This window comes from Halyomorpha halys, unplaced genomic scaffold (assembly GCF_000696795.3).
Source record: "Halyomorpha halys isolate HHAL.00 unplaced genomic scaffold, Hhal_1.1 Scaffold176.1, whole genome shotgun sequence".
NCBI classification, from domain to species: Eukaryota; Metazoa; Arthropoda; class Insecta; order Hemiptera; family Pentatomidae; genus Halyomorpha; species Halyomorpha halys.
The window spans coordinates 1,203,166-1,225,475 of NW_027106234.1; the positions used below are offsets into that span (position 1 = coordinate 1,203,166).

Consider the following 22,310-nt stretch of genomic DNA (forward strand, 5'->3'; position numbering starts at 1 on the left):
ACTGATTCAAATAAACAGATAAACTATATGATGCTAAGATGATAAGCTCTTCTGCTAGTGAAACAATTTTTAAGCAACTAATTATACAAAACTAGATTTACTAGTATCACATTCTGATGGATGAGTTTAGAATTACAAATTGGTTTTAGTCTATATTAGCTTCACTATTGAGTGAAACTAGAATAAATAAGAATTACAAGATGCATATGTACTTTGACATAAGTAAATATTTGTTAAAATGTATTCTTTCATTTATATTATTGACTGTTCTTATAATTAAAATAGTAATCTTGAAGTCATAAAATATTATTAAGTCCTATATATTGAATTATTAATCTTTTCAAAATATATATCCTTTAAGATTTATTTTTATATTTTATCATTTGAAGATTGATCATCGATAAGCAAATTTACCATTAATAACAGCTCATTCCAAAATATTAACTATTCGTAAGTAAGAAAAAAATATGAAGATGAACAATTTCAATAAAATTCAGAATCATTAGGCCAATAAAATTCAGAATATAAGCAACATGATTGGATACAAAAATATTATGACTAATTTAGGATAATCTGCTATTTTAAAGTTTAAAACATCAGATTTAAAACTAGGATCTTAAAAGTGGTTGACACTAAGAAAACTTAAGCATTATTAGTAAAAGAGCAAGTAATAAAATAAATACTAGGCAGATTATAAACAAATTAATCCAAGCTGTTTCCTTAACGAGAACTAGTTCAATAAAAAAATTGTATATGTATAAGAACTTTCACAAAAAATTAATGCTCTAGAAAATAAGAAATGTATGATTATGCTTCATAGAACAGAAAGTTCATTATCTAAAACCAATACTTAATAGATGAAGCAACTGGTACACCAAATGAGTAAGTGGCCACTAGTAGATGCTGGTAAACATTTTTGTTTCAGTTTTTCAAAACATATAATTAGATAGAAATAAGCACATATGTTACCGTAAAATGAGCATGTTTATATTTTGTGCCAACATTTTATTTTCCAAAAACCTTTTAAAAATTTGTAAAATACAAATGATAATCTAAGTTTATACATTATTATCTGCTAGGTTTAAATGGAATGCAGTAATCTATAACATCATAATAAGAACAAAAACAATTTGTTTATAAAATACGATATGATGGTTTTAAAATGAATAACAATTGAATAGTTAGGTTTCTGAAACACAATGATGACATTGCTCAAAAAACAAAGACTGCCCAGAAAAGATAATGTTAAGACCAAATTACAAGAGCACGAGGCATTATGTAGAGAAAAGTCGAGAGAGAAAGGCCTAAGAGAGAACATGCTTATTGAAAATTCTTTTATTCATACTTATTTTTCAGGTAGAAAAGACAACAGTTAAGCAAATGATATTAATATATTTACCATATTCAATTTGAGTAAAGAAACAGCCAATGTACTGTAATGTATTGTATTTTAATGCCATCGTCAATTGCTTATCTATTCAAGAAAACACCATACTGTTGAGAGAAACGCACAGCAGAAGGAATGATATACCAGTTTATAATTTGGTTTTTAATTTTGGTAATGATTTAATGATGTTTTGATCTGGCATTCTCTGAATTCCTATGGGGGAGTCATACCAGAATCAAATTTTGAGTTTATATATTATAACAGAAGGGGTTTAGTAGAGCAGAAAAAAAAAATTGAATAGAGTTGAAATATATTGATAAATAAAAGATAATAACTAGAAGATAGGGGGTAAGCTAAAGAGAATATAATATTATTAGTTTAGTTAAATTGAATTTAGATAATGGGAAAATAATTCCATTGATGAGGTATGGAGTCAATAGTGATGGGGACAAAATCCTGGTGCATGATAAAATTATTGAATAGTGAGAGCAATGCGCTTACTTCGTGTGAGCGGCTTGAATCCCATACTGGGATAGGTCACTTGTTTGTGATCTGCTACTGCTGATGTGGGGTGCCCGGCCTTCAGGCTAGGTGCTCCTATTGCACTCAGAACTACTTCTAGCCAGTCATCTTTCCTTGCCTTGAGCTAGTAACTGAGTGAGAGCAGGCCAGAGCTTACTGAAAAGTAGGTAGGCTCCAACAAGTTCGAGTTTAAGTTTCATCAGGTAGCAGTTGCCTATAGTGCTTCATAGGTGGTGCCAACTATATTTATACTTTTGCCAATAGACTGCGCCCCTTGGCTATTTCAGAAGTAAAATCAACTCCCCCTCCCCCATCTGAACTCCCCACAAAACCTAAAACTATAGACTTTTGGACTTGATGTAAAATTAAGTAAATGGTTTTATGGTATTAGTTTACTATTATATCCAATGAATAAAATAATATAATGTTGACTGATTATAGGATAGTAAAATAGTTAAAATTAAACCAACAATATGAAATATATTTGAAAACATTCTCTATGAACACCACATTATTTACAGAACTCAATACAACTTTAATTATTATACAAAGTAAATAATAAAACTGTACATTTTTAATTAACAGGAACTTTTACAAAATATAATTACTTTACTTTCATATATACAATAATCCATTTGGCATCAGTTGACAATCAACAATTTATTACCTATTGTACATAATAGTTATGCTTTATTGTTACAAAAAAGGATATAAGAGCATGAAAATAATAATCATAATAATGGGGAAATGTGATCACATAAGTCGTCATTATGTTATTAACAGTACTAATAAAACTAAAAAGAGGAACTATAACGTTAAACTGCTAGTAGAAAACATAATGCAACAAAGAAAATACTTAGGATTCAGATCTAAAAAAAAAAAAGACTAGTTACTAGAAAAATAAACTGCTATATGCTTTAAAATCACCTTTGCAGTAAATGATAACTAACAGTAAAATCATAGATGTAGATGAGTAAATTCACCATCTAATTAATGATCACAACTTTTATTAATCATTTTCTTCAATAAAAATAAATCAAAATTTGATATGTAATAATACAAAATTTGTACCAAATAGAATTCAACATTCTATGCCATAATGATAAAAATATAAAACACATTGATCTTTCCTTCTTAAATAATACTTTACTGGATAGAATAAGAATTGAATAATAATTGCAAAATAATTTTATGTGATGTTAAAGTTGAATTAATATAACTAACAGTTTACAAACTTTAAATACAGAGTTTATAAATCACTGGACAACTTATTCATTTAATTAATATATAAATACGAAACATAAGTGTTATAATACATTAAAAAATATTCAAAGTACAAGACTTTGTTGAAGAGCTATATTTAGAATCGCACATAATAATCTAAGACAAAATGACAAAAACAAACTGTAATACTAATTTCAACATTTAAAGATTGGTAACATGTACTTTTCGTTATAACATCTAGAATTAATAATGGCTTATGAAAATTATAAGCACAATCATGAAAAACAAAAATTATCTAAATTAGAAATCCCAAATGCTTAGTACATAATACAAAATAGCAGCTAATTATTGAGCAATATGTTATTATTATTTTTTTATACATATATTTTTAGTAATAAATTATGAAATAATTACATGGTAATAGAAATCTTTAATAAAATATTTGGGACTATATAATACTATAAATTATCAACTCCAATACAGCATATCAGAATACGGAGAGCAGTTCAATTCAAAAAGAAGAGAGATTAAACAGAAATAAGGAAACATTTTTCTATTTTTAATAATAATTTTTGTTGTCCAATCTAATAGTTTGAACAAAATTTTATAAAACTAAAATAACAAATCAACATTTCAATATTAAATAATTATTTAATTTTTAAACTTATCAATGAACAAATGATTCTGTAAATACAAAGAAACTGTATTTAAATTAATTCTCACAACAAAATAATAATAATAATAATACTAGTAAAATTAAGCATTAAACCGTTGACTAGAATCTATTGGGAGAGCATTTCATAAGAAAATTAAACTTTCCAACGCTGTCTTGTAGAAAGAAAAAAGCTTTGAAGAGATTATGGAAGCCAACAAAGTATGATATGTACTTTATTCAGGAATATTTATTGAGATTGAATGATTTTCTTGAAACTGTAAAATATTAAAGTTTATATCAGATATCAAAATATTCTACATATAAGATTAATACAGCAGAATTTAATGACATGTCATAATTGGTTCAAAAATAAAGACTAAAAAGACCCAACAACAATATTAGAACAAATATTTTTGTTTTACTCAGCCTAAAGTTAGACCTTCCCACTATTATTATAAGAAAGACGAAATGGGGTAATAAATAGATGCCACTTACTCTAACTTATCAACTATTAGTAAATAAATGAATACCAAGCAATAAAAAAATAATAATTAAAAAAAAAAAAGGCAAAACAGTGTCACTCTAATTCCGTGTTTAAACGAGTATTATATCAAAATAAATATTTTTCATAATTTAAATATCAATACTGGGGAAAGGGAAGTAAAAACATCCTGTTGTATCAGTTATAACTATGTATATGTATATATATACATACAAACACACACACACCCATACATGCACACACAGGTATGCACGCGCACACACACACACATTCATTTAATACTTATAAAACTATCAAAGGGCATAGTAGAATAAATAAGAACATTTACAATCTATATGATAGGATCTGTAATTCATAAGTATCTTTATAATTACGATTGATCAAACCCTGTTCATCCGATTCTGCCAAACTGTACTTGAGTTTAAAAAAAAATGAGAAATACTTTCCAGTAAACAGAAGACTATTAAAAAATATATATGAGATTATTAATTATCTAATCATATCAGAAATCAGAACAAAAAATTTTTTAAAATTTTTTGATATAAAAATTGTATCAAACTATATATTCACTATGTCAATGCTTATGCTATAATACATATATTACAATTTACAATTTTTAAAGTTCTAATATTTAAAATACTAATATATCTTCAAGGGCAGTTAAAGCTATCAGAATGTTTTAAAGCAAAAGTGTCTGCGTGAAAAGTTTTGTCAATATGTTTATGTAAGTGAATGAATGAATGTGTAAGTGTGTGGTTGTGATTGTGTGTAAGAGTGTTTCAGTGTAATTGGTGTTGGTAAATGGAGTGTATATGCACGTGAACATGTATGTTAATCAATGTATTTGACTATGTACACATCATCAAAATGTGTTTCTTTACCAGTAAAACACACACACACACTTTAGATTCACACACAGACAGAAATACAAATATATGCAAATTCTTATTATTTAGCTTCAAAGAAAAGCCAAATATATGAAAAATAAAATCTTTACGAAAGAATGTCTATATATATATATATTATGTGTGTGTGATTGTACATTTAAATTCAGAGTATGTGTGTATTTATATAACCATATAATCACAGTATGTTAATTTATAATACACTGGGTATTGATTACCCTATTATAGATAATCACATGATGACTCAATGGCAAACTAATAATTTATATAAATTCATTGATATCAGCACTTAGTAGTGACTATTTGCTGAGGAACATAGCCATTTGGATTTGTACTTCCATTACTAATTTTACTACTAGTACTAGATCGTGGTTCCTTAAAATCTTCATCCTCACTTAAAGAAAAATCTTCAATTTCACGTGAAACACGAAGTGGTGTGTCTTCTGATGTTATTTGAGAGCGGTACTCAATGCCTTCTTCACTATGATAAAATGAAACAGCATGGAAATCAATACCTACATCATTTTGCAATAAAGTAACTAATTCAATAAAACTTGGACGAGAAGATGGTTTATGCTCCCAACAAAGTCGCATTATGCTGTACAATTTATCAGGACAATTTTCTGGGCGTTCCATGATTCCTCCATCTATCACATATCTTAAAACTTGATCATTTGAAAGTCCCTGAAAAAAAAAAAACAGACAAGGAATTTATAAATTTTAATAGACTATTTCTTCAACATTATTTCACACATATTGTATTCTATAGCTTTGCAGCAAATTCATATAAAATACGTAGTGTGGAAGTAACCAATTTTGAGAAAATTGTCCCTTTTGATTAATACAAAATGAAGAATAAACAAAACAAACAATATATCATGAATTACCAATAAACATTAGGAATACCTCCTTAAAAGTGATTATGAAAATCTTAATTTATTTAAAAATCATATAATTAATAACAATAATAATAAATGCAAAAATTCAACAAAGAAAATAAAAAATGATAAAGTAGAATTAACTGAAATAAATCAAAATGTAACTTCTAATAATAAATTTTTAAAAAAATGATAATAGATAATAAAGAGTGAATAATGTTAAAAACCCATATTTACAAATTTTTAAATAAATAACAGAGAACAGAAATAAATAAATCAAGAAATAAAAAGTAAATAATACAAAATCAAAATGTACCTTCTAATAACAAATTGAAAAAATAAGTATAAAAAATGGTAATTGACAATTAAAAGTACATGTTAAAAGTCCATTTTACAAATTTTCAAAGAATAAAATAACATCCAGTTACAATACAAAAAGGGTTGAATAATTGTTCAGTGGAATGTGATATAAAAAAAATTGGAAGATCGTTGATTGACCATGTGTAGTATATAAAAGGAAGATGTCCCAGTGCAGTCAAAATAACTCTAATAGTAATAAAACTATTTATTATGAGCCAACATTTCGCCCCACTTTGCAGAGCTTCTTCAGGGCTAAAAAAGATACTAACAACTAAAATAATGTATGGCTAAAAATGATTTAAATAAATGTGAAAATCATTTTTAGCCATACCTTAGTTTAGTTTTATTTTTGTTATCTATTCTCTTACTTCATTACATTATTTTAGTAGTTTGTAACTTTTTTAGCCCTAAGGAAGCCCTGCAAACTGAGGCGAAATCTTGGCTTTCTTTGATTTCTCATTCTTTCCTCTTTCTTATTTTTAATATTACTTATTCTAATATAGCCTATATTTTCTTATACGACTTGGACTATATATTTTCTTTCAACACTATTTAAATATCTGTATTCCTTGTTATTTTCAAATTACTCTGTTATTCCGTCTTTCATTGAGGTTATTTTTTTTTTGTCCTTAGCCCTGAAGAAGGCCTGGAATATTTCGGCCAGAATTCCAGACACTAATAAATACATTTATACTTATTTGTGTTCTTCATTGACCATAGCCCCAACTATGTTCTCCCCATATTTACAAATATACATGTTAAATAATAAGGAAATAAGAAATATAAGGAAAACATAACACAAATAAGTTAACTTATTTAATCATGCCAACGTTTCGGCCAGAATTTCTATCCTTCATCAGGCCTTTCTAACCTTCTTCTTTTCTATTCTTTTCACAATTTTCCTTACCCATGTTATTAGTTATGCTCACCATATATTATTATTGTTGTTTTCAAATAATTTTTTTTTCTATTCATTACTTTTGTTAAACTTTACTTATTTTTTGCCTCTTTATCTAATAATATGGTTACATATTTCATTTGTTACATATATTTTCTTTCTCTCAATTATATTTTTATTTCCATAATTTTAATTATTAAATTATTAATAAACTAATACATTCATATTTCTTTGTATTATATAACTTCATTTTTATTTTATTTCCATATTTATGTTATTTTACATACTTATACAATTACCTATGTACACATTTTATTTTCCACTTCTCTCATCACTTTATGACTCTGTTTATATTTTATTTTTTGTATTCACTGGTTGTTTTCTTGTTCTGTTCTTAGTCCTGATGAAGGCTAGAAATTCTGGCCGAAACGTTGACACGATTAAATAAGTTACTTCAACTTTTTTGTTTTATTTTTACCGCACCCAACCATCTTCTTCTCGTATAATTCATCCACGGTCAACTATCTCTCATGATGATTAATAATAAGAAAATAATCATAAATAAAAAAATTAACCTTAAAGTAAAAGAACCTCTTGAACACAATCATTCCTATTTACATTCAGCCTGTTGAATACCGAACCGAGCTCTTCCCCCACTTATGATGGGAAAAGCAAGACTCCGGAGATCCTAGTCCTTCTCTCTCAACCGCATCACTAGTCATTGACACTCAAGACTTGAGTGGAGAATCTGGCCATTTTCAGGATTGTATGGATGGGTAATGGGTAATGCTAAATAGGGATTGTGCTAGGGGATTAGGATGATGAGAGTTTCTCATGGAATGTGGTGAATTTTAATTTAATATGGTATGATGCAAATGGGAAATTAACATGGATTGTGTCTGAGAAAGAAATAGGTATGGAGTTAAAATGAAAAACACACTTTTAAAAAGGTCTAATTTAAAGAACACAAATAGGAAAAAATTATAAGAGAAAAATGGAGAAATATTTCAAATGAATTTACCAGGAATAATTCTAATCATAAATAAAAAATAATTAGAACACAGAAAAATAATATTGACTAAATAATCACCTGGTAAGGCTGAGATGCAAGTGTTGCCATTTCATACAATACTACTCCATAACTCCATGCATCAGAATAAGATGTAAAAATTCCATCCTTTAAACTTTCTGGTGCCATCCACCTAACAGGAAGCAGACCCTTGGAACCTTAACAGTGAAATAGGATAAAAATTAATAAAGAATCATATTTAAAAATAAATGCAAACTTACAAATTACAAAAATGTAATGAATCATTTGAATACAACAGTTTCTTTTAATATCAAACAGTAATAATTAATTAATAATACAGCAATAACAAGTAGAAATTTACTCAAACCTAGGAATACAGGAAACATTTGATTGTTTATTGCACTCTATACTGTACTAGTACTTCTGTATTTGATAACAATAGAGAACGTACTTTGAAAAATGATTTGGATGGCAGCCCAAGTTGTGTCGCAGGTAACGCTGATGACATAAAGATGATCCCCGAGAGTAATCAGAAAACAGATCATTTTTCTAGTATTTAATTATTTATATTTCAATTTAAAGTTAATAGTTAAGTTTACATTTAATAGTGCCCGAGATACAGCTTTTCCTACAGCATTTTTTTTTTTTTAACTGAAAGTCTTTGTTTACAATTAGAATGACTTAATTTTTGATAATGTTGTTCTACAAATTACGCCGATAGTTTATTTTAAAAATTAAAAAATGATAGATCACTTATTTTATTATGAGAAAAAGGTATAACTAGAAAACATATTAAAATTATTCACATTCAGGTGTCTGTGTTGTCAATGCCGATAACAAGAAAAATAATTTTCCAAAAAAAAAGCATGATTACCCCATTTAAATTTTAGCCAATAATAAGACTCCAGAATTTTAAACCACGGTCAAAATCCAAATCCTTACTTTTTTTTATAGAATAATAATCACAATGAAAGTGCTATTTCAGCACAATTCGACTTAGATTTCCATATTCTTTTTTATTGTATGATAACAACTGATGGTGGGAGAGAATATTTGCTATATATATTATTAGAAATAAAATTAACACATAAAAATAACAAATTAGAAGAAAAATTAAATAAACAAAAGTACCTTTACGATAATACTCTGTTTCATAAATATCTCTGGTCATTCCAAAATCTCCAATTTTTACAGTTAAATCTTCAGCCACCATACAATTTCTAGCAGCTAAATCACGGTGAACAAACTTTTTAGCAGCAAGATAAGCCATACCATCAGCAATCTCTGCAGCCATTCGCAATATCCTCTATAAGTGAAATTTGTTTAAGTAATTTTGTACTTGAAATACCATGGACCTGAAGATTGGAAGTAAAAAAATAATAATAAAAAAGAATAACCTTTAAAGATGGGGGTACTACATTTGAATTTCCTGAATCAGGGCGATGAGAACGAAGATAAGACTTAAGATCTCCTCGTTTCATTAACTCCATTATGACAAGAGTAGGTTGCCCCTGAGAAACCACACCCAATAATTTGACAACATGATGTGTATTAAAAGCCCTGAAAGACAGAATGCTCAGTATGAAAAATATTGCTTTAAACAACAAAAAATGTAGTTTGTTAAAAAAGAAAAATACTTCATAACCGAGGCTTCATTCAAAAATTCAATCCTTTCTCTATCAGCAGCTTGCACATTGACAGTTTTTACAGCACAAAGCTGCTCAGAAGAACCTTCAGAGCTATACAATCTTCCTTCATACACCATACCAAAAGAACCTTGACCAATTTCTCCAAGTAGTTCAACACGGCTTCTAGAAACTTCCCAATCATCTGGTTCATAAACTGTATGAAAAAAGGAAGTAATCTTTAAATTCAAAATGTTCATGAAGCCAATATTTAGTATTTCCAAAAATTAAGTATAATATTCATTGATTTAAATTAATCATTGGACCATTAATATTCATATGTTAATTACAATTTATTTTAATAAAATAATTGGTTTAAAAAAATATATGTCTCACATGGATGAATATAAAAATAATTAATACTTTTTCTATTAAAATAATGTTCATATGTTAAATAACCATAAACAATAATATTGCTTGTAAATATATTATTACAATTATTATAAAGTAATTGAATAAAAAATACAACAATCAAATATGAGTTAACGATTCACAACACGTCAAAAATCCCTGATTGGTAGGGCTTTTAGGCTCCTATTTAAGATATTTTGATTTGTTCCTAACATAATCCAACCTATTAAGCCATCTATTTATATATTTTGGTAAATACCTCTTCCCCTCCCTCCAAATAGGTCATTAATGTCTATCTTTGATTGTGTTTCATCATTTATATTATCATTTTATTCATTCCATTATACTTGGATACAACATAGATTATCAGGGACATAAAACCACTGTTCACTGTACAAAAATAAGTGAGTACAACTACAAAATTCTTGTGGTTATACAAAGTAATTCTATATTAGCAGAATGATAATCATTTTCCTTATCATTATAGGGGCTAATATAACCAGAACTTCAAACTATACTGATAGTGACAAGCAATCTGCATCAATTCTTGCCTACCCAGTTTTGGTATGTAACAGGTTACATCAAACAGTATGCAATACTTTTACAAAACAATTCATACTTTTTAATTTAAAGTTTAATGAATCAATTTATTTCAAAAGGTTAATTTTTTTATTTTAATTCAATATTGACTATTCGACTTATACTGAACCTCTAATCCAAACATTTCAAAAAATGGAAACACCAAGCTTTTTTTTTTAAACTTAATAAATAAAAATTGAGTAAAATTAAACTAAAGCAAGGTAAAAATTGTGATAATTTATGAAAATAGTTGGCATAAAAAATAAATTAGGCATATAATTACTCAAAAATAAGTACCTGTTGGAACATATTCAGGATTAACAGAAGCAATAAGTTTTCTACTGGGCAGTTGACTATATTGTCTTCTAAGAAAAAAAGCAGCAACTATTAAAAATGATAGAGCCACCAGAAATAGAATGATCAGAATATATAACAACTGTGAGGTGAAGGTATATTCTTCCTGAAAATAATTAATAATGAATTTAAAAAGGATTTTCAACAATAAATACAAGGTCTTCCAAGAAAACTTGGAATTTTGTTATCTTAAAAATTCATATTTATCTACTGTTACTGACGATTTCTTAACTTTCATTATCACCGTTTTTAGAATCTCTCTTTCCTATAAGATAGTATCCAATTTGTAATTGGAGGCAATTGTAGCAACAAAAGTAAAAGTAAAAAAGGATAATTTTAGGAAATACTCGATAAAATCTCAAACAATGAATTTTTGACAGACAGTCTCAAGGATTTTATAAAAACAGCTTTAATTTCATCAGCTTTCCAATAGTAAACCCAACTTTGTAAAGTTAGTTCAAAAGATATTAACATTGAGAGACAAAAAAAACAACAACACTAGATTCCTAAAATATGAGTACCTAGCATTATTTTTGTTTTAGATTTATTATCTCATACCTATTTTTTTTTCTGCCATAATGCACCTAAAGTAGATTACTACTGCAAACACAATGTTAATGCTTATCCAATAACTTTACTGTTTTATTTATTTTTTCAAGGGGTAAAGGTGGTTATAACAGAGGGGTAGTAAATAAAGTGGAATTAATCTTTAAACAATTGCCCATTCAGTAATCTGTTTACTCTATCGATCACATATTTGCATGTGCGGCAACGGCGGGCTTGATTACAGACAGGAGTTACTTCAGGAAAGCTAAACTATACTGGGCTGCTCGAAAAAAAAAGGCAGAAATGCCTCCTTTGGCATATGAAAAAAAAACAACAAAAAAAACTAACTTTATCTGTATGTAGATCCATTACATTTTTAGCCAAATGAACTAACTTAAATAACAATAAATGAGTGTAAAACATCAAACTGATGGATTGTTAAATGGATAGTATTTGATTTCACTTAATTATTTTAGTAACACATTATTATAAAACATCTTCAATACTTAAAAAATAAATAGTGAGAAATTATTTGGACAAACAATAAAAATCATTCCAAATTAATAACACTGTGTTACCAGAAGCAATCCAACAGCATTCAGAAAAATAAACCTAGGTAAGAGAAAGATAAAATAGAACAAAAATAATACTAGGTTTTCATGTAGTAGATTCCAATAACCACAATCCAATAACCTCAGCTCTTTTTCAATAACGTTAGACGATCTCAACAACCATTTTATATCCCAAGCTCCTGGTCCAACAATCATTCCTGATATTCCAAATAATACCTTTAATTCTGAAAACTTCTTTTTTTCTCTCATGTATCCTGCGATGAACTACTGACCACCATTCTGATATCCCACACCAGCGATTATGGACCAGACAACATTCCTGTTAAACTGATTAAATCCTGCCTCCCAGTCCTTATTCCCGTACTTTATCATAACTATAATTTTTCCTAACAAAATGTCACACTTCTTTCTCTTTGGAAAACCGCTTTAGTTACACCATTAAATAAAATCCCACATCCTTCTTCACCTAATGATTTCCACCCTATTTCTTTCCTCGGTAACCTTTCAAAACCCCTAGAATGCCTTGCTCAAAATCAACTCCCAAACTTCCTAGAAGAACGTTCCCTCATCAATCCCCTCCAATCCAGCTTCCGACCAGGATATTCAACACAATCTGCTCTCCTTAAAATAACCCATGACCTCCAAACTGCCACTGAAAACCAAAACCTAACAATCCTCATCCTTCTAGATTTTTCCAAAGCATTTGACACAGTTGGCCATAACATCCTTCTTACCAAATTACGAAATCTTCCTTTCCGATCATTCCCAGTACTTAGTGGTTCCAGACAAACTTCCAACAATGATTCGATCCCTTACCTGTGCTGTTCCTCAGGGTTCATCACTATCCCCAACTTTGTTCCTAAACAATAGTTCAATAAAATTCCATACATCCCTCAAAAACCTTGGTGTCACCATTGACCAAAGTCTCTCCTGGAAAAACAACGTCTCCAATATTTTCTGTTGCACCTTCTCCCCCCTAAAGTGTTTAAATTACCTTTGTTACCTACTTACTTTTGAAACTCATAGGCTCTTGGTTACTTCCTTAATATTCCCCCACTTTGACTATTGTTGAGCAGTTTATGGGGGTGTCTCTGGGGATCTTGATAACGGCTGATTAATTGCTTTGTATGCTTCATCTTCAGGGTCCCCAGGGCCAGGGACACCTCTGTCATCCGTTTTTATGAAGAGTAGAAGAGGCTTTACCACTCCTTCTGTCATAAATATTTCTTTGCATCCTTCTACCAAGTTATCCAATACCATCAATCATACATCTCAGATATCCTTCAATTTAAATACTCAATACATTCTTACGATACCCGCTCAAGGCCTTCAGACTTATATGTAGCAGCCCATAGAACTGCTGCCTTTGGCAGATCTTTCCTCTTCCCTATGAAATTCTATTCCCTCCTTCATTCGTTGTTCTAGTACCATTCCAATCTTCAAATCCCATATTTTCAACCACCTTCTGTCCTCCCAATTCCAGAAGAATAATAAATAAAAGTACCAAATAAGATATGGATAGATGGAGTGAGAAATAGTACTTAACATAAATATTATTGGAATTCTTAAAAAATATTTATAAAGAATGTATAAGCATGTATATATATATATATATATATATATATATATATAAGTTACAGTATGAGTCAGCTGTTATTTCGATATCAGCTGACTGAGGGAATCAGCTGATCGAATGTATATAAGAGATGTACCGAATACAATAAAGTCAGTATTTTACAGCAGTTCAAGCGTGTTAGATCTTATTCCTTCTTCTCTTTTTTGACATAAGAAGATATCTTGTTCAAAGAAGGGGACAAGCTCAGGACGACCGGGAGAACAGTCCATGAGATCATCAAGACAAAGTGATTTATGTTAAAGAGAGGAGATACCCGCAAGTGCTACGTCACCACATCCGAGAAGAGCTTCAAAGTTTAAAACGCCAGGGAAAGTTGAAGGAGTCTTTGGCCAGGATTACGCGTTGGAAGGAGTTATTGGGACAGTACAATATGGAAATCACATATAAGCCTGGAAAAGAAAATGTGGTAGCTGATTGGTTATCTCGAGCAATAATAGTAAATGCAGCAGAAGAATAAAAAAAAAAAAAAAAAAAGAAAAGAAAAGAAAGTACGGATGAACCGTCCGAGCAATTCCTGCAGGAGTGTACACAGGGACAGGAGGAAGAACAGAATGTGGTGGAGGAAGACGATAGGGAAGAATCTTCGTCTAACGAGAGCTCAGAGGAAGGAAGACCAATAGATATGGAGGAACTTGAGGACATCATTAACGATAAGAGGCGGCAGATTATATGGAAGACAAGAACCACTGGATCAGTCAAAGTTGAGTATAAAAAGTATGGGAGGAGCTTTATCACAACGATTTGGTCGTAGCCAGGCGTGAAAAATTACCAGATCTGTAAAATGTTGAATAATGCTTCCAAGCCTGGAGAAAAGTGCCATCTGTACGTTGGGAATGAAGCCGTTTGGGAGATCAAGCAGCTATGGCATGATGAACACATATGAATGGACAGGACATTCGCCCGATGCAAGCTGATGGTGGAAACTCTTCAGGAAGACGAGCGCCAGAGAGAGGTGACTGTAGCATATCATCAGGGCAAAACAAATCACCGAGAAATCTCGGAGACCCTATAAGCATTGAAGAGAAGGTACTTTTTGTGGGGGATGAAGACGATCACTGAAGTTTTAGGAAACTGCGAAGTTTGTCTATGCACAAAGTATGACAGACATCCACCAAAAGGCAGACAAGAGGAGACACCTACCGCAGATGCACCGCTCAACGATCTACAGGTCGACACTTTCACATGGAGAGGATTTAAATGGATCAGCATAATCGATCTCTTCAGTAAGGTGGCAATGCCGCACCAGGTGCAGGAAAAGTCGTCAGAAGCAGTGCTGGCAGCTCTTCGAATGTGGTTTCAATTTTACGGAGTTCCGGAGTGCATCTTATCAGATTCAGGAAGAGACTTTGACAATGCCGTGATTTGAACAGAAATGATGGACCTTGATCTAATATGGCATCTCAACACACCAGGGCACCCCAAGAGTAGAGGAGGAATAGAGCGGCTTCATGGCACATTGAGTGACCATCTTCCACTATATCAGATTGACCAGGGTCTAGAACCGGACATGGCAATGCCTAAGGCGATTGCAGTATACAATTATTCCATACATACAGTTACGGGGTTTTCACCATTTGAGATCCTCTTTGAGCTTCGAGGACACAGGTGGGAGGAACTACAAGAGCACGGCAGCAGACGGAGAGGAAATACACAGCAACCATGTTGCTCGAAGTAAGTTATGGCAAAAGGCCCAGGAAAGAATAGAAAAGGAAAAATCCAGGAGGGTAACTCAGGAGAATTTAAAGGTCAAAGATAGGATGGGAGGAATCAAAATCGGGATGATTGTATATAAAAAGTTGGGGTCTAACAGGGGTAAAGAGATACAGCGATGCGAGGGTCCATTCAGGGTGATAATTATAAGGGAACACAATATTCTAACAATAGAAAATATTAGAGAACCCAAAAAGAGGAGAACTGTCCATATTGAAGAAGTAAAACTTCCGGCAATTACAATATAAAAACTGAAGTGTTCCGATGCTAGATTAGATTACAGAAAATTTAGTTATTTATTGTTTGTTTTTTTTTGTGTTTTAAGGTCGTTATTGATTTTTGTAAATATTGTATTTTTCATTCTGTTTCTGATTTTTGAGAATATTTTCTATCTTGTTCTAGCTTGTTCATTTACTGCATGAATTTTTTTTTAAAATTTTATTCTTAGGTTTAAATTATGTATTTAGCATTTATTTAAGGGAACTTGTGAGCTTTTTCAATATGTATATATATATATTTTTTTTAATTTATTGTAAATAGTTTTTCTTTATTGTTTTTGTTTTCTATGTTATCATATTATATAGTATTAGTTTACTAGGATTGTTCGTAAACTGGTGGGGGGGGAGTTACAATATGAGTCAGCAGTTATTTCGATGTCAGCTGACTGAGGGGATCAGCTGATCGAATGTATATAAGAGATGTACCGAATACAATGAAGTCAGTTTTACAGCAGTTCAAGTGTGTTAGATCTTATTCCTTCTTCTCTTTTTTGACATTTTGGTTTCGGGATTAAAAGGAGAAATAAAGTAGTCTTTAAGCTGATCTTGTGTGAGTTATTTCACGGTCCTTTTCCCTTTTTTTTTTAAAGTTCTGCTTGAGACAAAGCTTAACTAATAAATATATATATAAATTATATGCCCTACAATCGGAAAGCTGATGAAATGAAGCAACTTTTATAAAATTGTGATCCTACACTATACTACGAAAATTCATTGCATAAAAGTCTACCAAGTATTTCCAGAACTTATTCATTTTTACTTGGGGGGCAATGGTAACAGCATGGTAACGTGCCTGTCTACCAACCTAAAGGTTGTGAGTTTGAGCCCTGGTCCTACCGAGGATTTTTTTAAGTATATAATTAAACAATGCTCACTCACTGCTTCACCCGGGAATTTGAGAGGTCCGTTAGCCAATAAGTGGCACTCACGAAAATAGGTGTAGGAGTCACGAACCCACCCTATGAAAACCACGTCAAGAAACGTGGGATATATTTCCATAGTACATTGTGCGCGGTCTTGGGCCTTACTTGCATTTTTATTTTTACTGCTACGATCGCAAAGCAATACTTTCCTACAAATTGGTTGCTACCATAAAGGAAATGTCGTAGCTTAAAAAAAAAAAGTGACAATAATAAAAAAAAAAAAAAAATCATTTCGAAACAAGGGACTATGATAGGAAGGTGAGGCTGGTAGAATAGAAAAAAAGGCTGGTAAAAAAACACCCTATGCATATATGTATGTATCTGTAAATACCATATATAATCTAATGTATGTGTATATGTATGTATGTATGTGTGTATATGTACGTATGTATGTATGTATGTGTGTATGTGTGTGTGTGTATATATATATATATATATATATATATATATATATATACATACATATACATACAGATAGATAGATAGATCAATGGTTGATATTGCATGGATGAATAGAGGATATCTAACAGGAACAAAAGGGTTGAAATGAACAATAATGAATGAAATTTTATAAGTCCAAGGATTTGAAAATGCTATTCAAACTCAATGGTACAGAAAGCCAGAATTTTTATATTATAAACTAGAGCCTCATATGGGTGAGAATGGGTTCTAATAATTTAAGAAGATATATTATAAATGGTGGAATATAATGGTACCAGGAAGAACAGAAAATACAAGCAAAACCATGAAGGACAGAGCCTCATCAAATTTGCCCAAGACCAGGAAATAAAATATCCCATGAGACCATAAAGATAAATCATATACAGAATGATTTTAATAATATTACTTAAACATACTATAACCATTATATCAAACTCCTCAATATAATATAAAAAGAGTATTGAGCAACTTACACACTGTCAATTAGGCAAAAATTACATGGTACAATTACTTAATTCTTTTTACAAAAGAAATGGTTAGAGATCATTTAAACAACCAAAGATGTAAGTTAAACTTTTTTTAGTAATACTACAAAATGTATTTGATAATTTATTGGTAATTAGTAGTTAAATTAAGTAATAAGCAAATACAATACCTCAATCACAAAATACTTGTAAGGAGTATAATAGCCATTTCCAGATAAAGATGTTGCTCGTAAGCGTAAACTATAATTTCCTGGTCCTAGATTTCTTAGATAGTAAGTATTTTCAGACTCAACAAAATGTTTTCTAGTAATACATTCAACTGTAGGTTTATACTGTAATAAATATTTACTATTTTTAGTTAAACAAATAACAGTACCAACTAACTTAAAATATATTTAGAGTACAAATTTATAATTTCTTTATAAAATGAAAGATTCTTAATGCATAATACCTAACCCCAGTAACATTTTTAAGATGATCACACAATAAAAACATTTAATTTTATGGTTGTAGTGTCATATTGATGAATAAAAGTACTTTTTAAGTTAAATTTTTATATTTTGACAGCACTAAGTTAGATTGCCTCAAAGAAAAATTTAAGGAGGAATCTTTGCATATTAAAACAAAATATAAATTGAAGCCCCATCCACACTTCTTAGTAGAATGTCATAAGCAAGTTTATTTTTCTGATCATTCCAGAAAAGAGCACAAAAAGTATAATAACATCACAATTCACACTTTATAAAAATATTATTTCTGCTTCATTATTTGTTCATTAAAAAAAAAAAATAAATAAAATTCACTAAATATTATTAATAATATAAATAATAATTAAAATTAATGTTTCTTAGATTTTTCATCTAAACCAACCTCACTGCTAAGTGATGGTATCTATATCATATTCAGGGAATCTATTACTCTTTGGTATCTATTAGGGTGTTCCATAAGTTTCTTGGTTTTTTTGTAAAATTAATAGACGATATTTGTTGTTTAAGGTTGATTTACAGTGTTATATATGAACCACTGTGCTCTATTACTTTCTTCCACCTCTCAGATAGCCTCATTATGCCCTCTTTCCAAAATTATTGAGACTTACATACAATTACAAAATGTTCATCGAGGTGTGTATTTATTTTACTTTCAGATTTGTGACATTTATCAAGGAGAAAATTTTTTTTAACTAGAGGAACAAATACTAATCAGATGGGGCAAGGTCTTGGGAGTACAGAGTATGAGGTAGAATGTCCCAATCAAACTGTAAGAGTTTCTGTCTAACTTTAAAACCAACACAACATGTTCTATGGCCTTGCGTAGTAGTGATGAAAAGCGACACCTCATCGTTTTACCAATTCTAGCCATTATTCGGCTATGTTGGCTTTCAGTTTATCGAGTTGATTGCAATATTTTGCAGAATTGATTGTTTCACCTAGTGGAAAGAGCTCGTAGTACATTACACCTTTCCAGTCCCACCAAATGCACAAAAGAACTTTCTTCAGAAGTCCTGGCTTCACAACAGGTGAAGGTCGATTTTCCTTAGACCTCTCTTTAAAAGAGGAATTTTTTCATTTTGCTGAAGAAGCAAATCGCACATAGAGACGCAGTTTATAGGGTAAACTTCATATCGTTTCGCATATCCCATCTTCATTAAATGATTATGTACCATTGTCCTGGGAAAGTTAGTGGTATCCACTACCTCACGCACACTATATTGCAGATTTTCAGGGATCATACTCTTTATCCGTATACATATATATTATGTATATGTCGTTGTTGGATAGCCTCTGTGGTATTTATCTTTCAGTCAAAATTGTCAGCTCTAAATTTTTTAAATCTACTGCAGCTGGTTCTAATAGTTGTAGTACCATTCCCATAAACAGTACAAATTTCATCAGCAGTGTCATTTTCACTACTGTTTTTTTCTTTAAAACAATGAAGCACAACAAGCCGCAAATGCTTCTTTTGGCTACCCATATTACATAGCATAGAATAAGATTATAAAAGAGACATTGCCACCAATGAGGCACACTTTTAAAGAGCTATGAGACGACTTAAGTCAATGTCATAAATGGATAATAGATAAGCCTGCATGTTTACAAACATAGCCTGTTTGTATGACACCTCGGGGTCATATATAACATTGTGAGGAAAAAACTTATGGGACACAACAATAAATTCTTAGACTGGACTTGAAATACTACCTATCACATATTGACCCCCACTATTTAACTGCCCACACTATTGAACTTAATACAGGCCACAACAATTACTTTTAATGTTACTGTAAATATAAACAACTTTGATTAAAAGTCTAGTATATGAATTCCTTAAATAGATAGAATTGAGAATACATACCAAAGATGTAATAGAATAAATTTATTTCAACAAAAATAAATTACTTCATTCAATACAATGTAATGAAGGATTCTATCTAAATATGCCAACTAAATCATTAGGTAAAACTATTTATTAATAAATTGTAAACAGTCATAAAATCAGTATGTTGATTTTAATAAAAGTAGTTATAATTTTCACTTATTAATTTATAATACAGTTTACTAAAAATTATGATTATTAACAATAATCAGAGAGTATATGAGTATATGAGTACAACTCTATGAGATGGTTATTAAAAAACAAAAATAAATAAATAAAAATAAAGGAACTCACATTTTCAATATCAGAACGTTTGTATTCGATTTCATAAGCAACAATAAGACTGTTAGGATTTTTAGGTTCATTCCATTTCAACTGCACAACTCCTAAACTTTTATTTGAAATCTCCCATATTGGATACTGATTATCAATACTATCAGCAGTGGCTAATTAGAAGATAAAAAAAAAATAAACATAAATATTAGTAAAATATTATTATTATATACATATACAAACAGGAAAATAAAATCATGTCTACCTAACCGCAATGTTCTGGCAGTCACAATAGCTTCTTCACTACAAGTGTTATTCTTTGTACTATTTTCTCCTTCTTCCAATTTACGACATGCTCGCACTGCGATATTATATAATGCAAAATGTCGCAAATTTTTCATCAGCAATGTACTAGTATTTCCATCAACATTTCTAGTGAACTGTGTTCCTAAAAAGTTTTATCAATATTACACACAATTTTCACCATAAAAAAAAAATAATGATAAAATGATAATTGATTTCATTGATTTCCGATAATCCCAAAACTATAAGTATAAATTGTTAGGAGAATGTATAATTCTGATAAATACCCTAAGCTATTTTACAAATTTATATGACTAAAAAAAAATTATTGACAGCTTAGTATTGACATAAAATAATAATATTCTTTATTTATTCTGGGATTTAACCCTTTAGAATAATAATATTACAGGCGTCAAAATAAGGCTTTAAAGCTTAGAGTAAAATATAAAATAAAAATGAAATTTTAAAATATCAAAATATAATGAAAATAATGTATTTGAAAAGATAAAAATGAACAACTATAATTAACAGAATATAGAAAATAAAAGTATAACAAAAAAAAATAAAACTATATGTCATATTATGAAACATAAGGTGACCAACTTCTGATAGTAAATAAAAAAAAAAATGATACAAAATCAAATACAATTAAACTAAAAATAATAAATGAAAGGCTACAATTGTTGCAAATATACATATTTACAAGAATAAACGAAAATCTGAAACAGAAAATATAAAACCCAACAGTATATTTTTTTATTATTATCAAAAAATAATAATAAAAAAAAATAAATAAAAAATCATCTAACTAATCATAATCTTAAGGAATAATCCAATAAATGAAATAAAAGGAAAACAAAACAGGAATGGATGAGGAAAAATTTATTAAAGGCTGGAGTTCGATGGGCAGCTACGTGTAAGTCTGAAGGCCGCGAGAGGGTAGTGCACAAATACACTGAGGATTTAAATTGAAGGATATCAGCAAGAAAATATTTACGACAGAGGGAGGGGTAAAGCTACTTCAACTCTTCATAAAATCGAGTGACAGAGGCATCCCTGGGGACCCCATGGATAAAACAAACATAGCAAATAATTAATCGTTTTAATTTTACTTCGAGATCCCCAGAGACACCCCTGTAAACCTCATGGTTATTTCTCTCAGCATTTGTTTCATTGGGAAACAACTGCTGAGAGAAATAAAAAAGGATGTTTCAATTGTGATAAGAAAAAACATAAATACCATTGATAAAGGAATGTGATTCTGTATCCTCCTTTTGATTAGGTAAAACAGACTTGCTTTTTTCCATGACTTGGCTGGATATGTCTCGTTTTTCTCGATTGTTATACCTACCACACACACAAAAAAAAAGTTAAATAAAACATCATTATAAAATGAATAAACTGAACCATTCATTTTTTAAAAATATATTTAATATTCTT

The 22,310-nt window shown here is 30.0% G+C and overlaps 1 protein-coding gene across 1 annotated transcript in view; it reads right to left on the minus strand.

The window, feature by feature from the left end:
* Positions 1-2,369: 2,369 nt before the first annotated feature.
* Positions 2,370-22,310, minus strand: part of InR (Insulin-like receptor) — a 90,208-nt gene continuing 70,267 nt past the window's right edge. The window contains exons 15-24 of the mRNA XM_014418029.3: positions 22,111-22,217; positions 20,833-21,015; positions 20,589-20,740; positions 18,092-18,253; positions 11,274-11,436; positions 9,999-10,203; positions 9,759-9,921; positions 9,493-9,667; positions 8,422-8,558; positions 2,370-5,879 (exon numbers count right to left, since the gene is read on the minus strand). Coding sequence (XP_014273515.1) covers positions 5,478-5,879; positions 8,422-8,558; positions 9,493-9,667; positions 9,759-9,921; positions 9,999-10,203; positions 11,274-11,436; positions 18,092-18,253; positions 20,589-20,740; positions 20,833-21,015; positions 22,111-22,217 — 1,849 coding nt within the window. The 3' untranslated portion in view covers positions 2,370-5,477. The remainder of the gene's footprint in view (positions 5,880-8,421; positions 8,559-9,492; positions 9,668-9,758; positions 9,922-9,998; positions 10,204-11,273; positions 11,437-18,091; positions 18,254-20,588; positions 20,741-20,832; positions 21,016-22,110; positions 22,218-22,310) is intronic.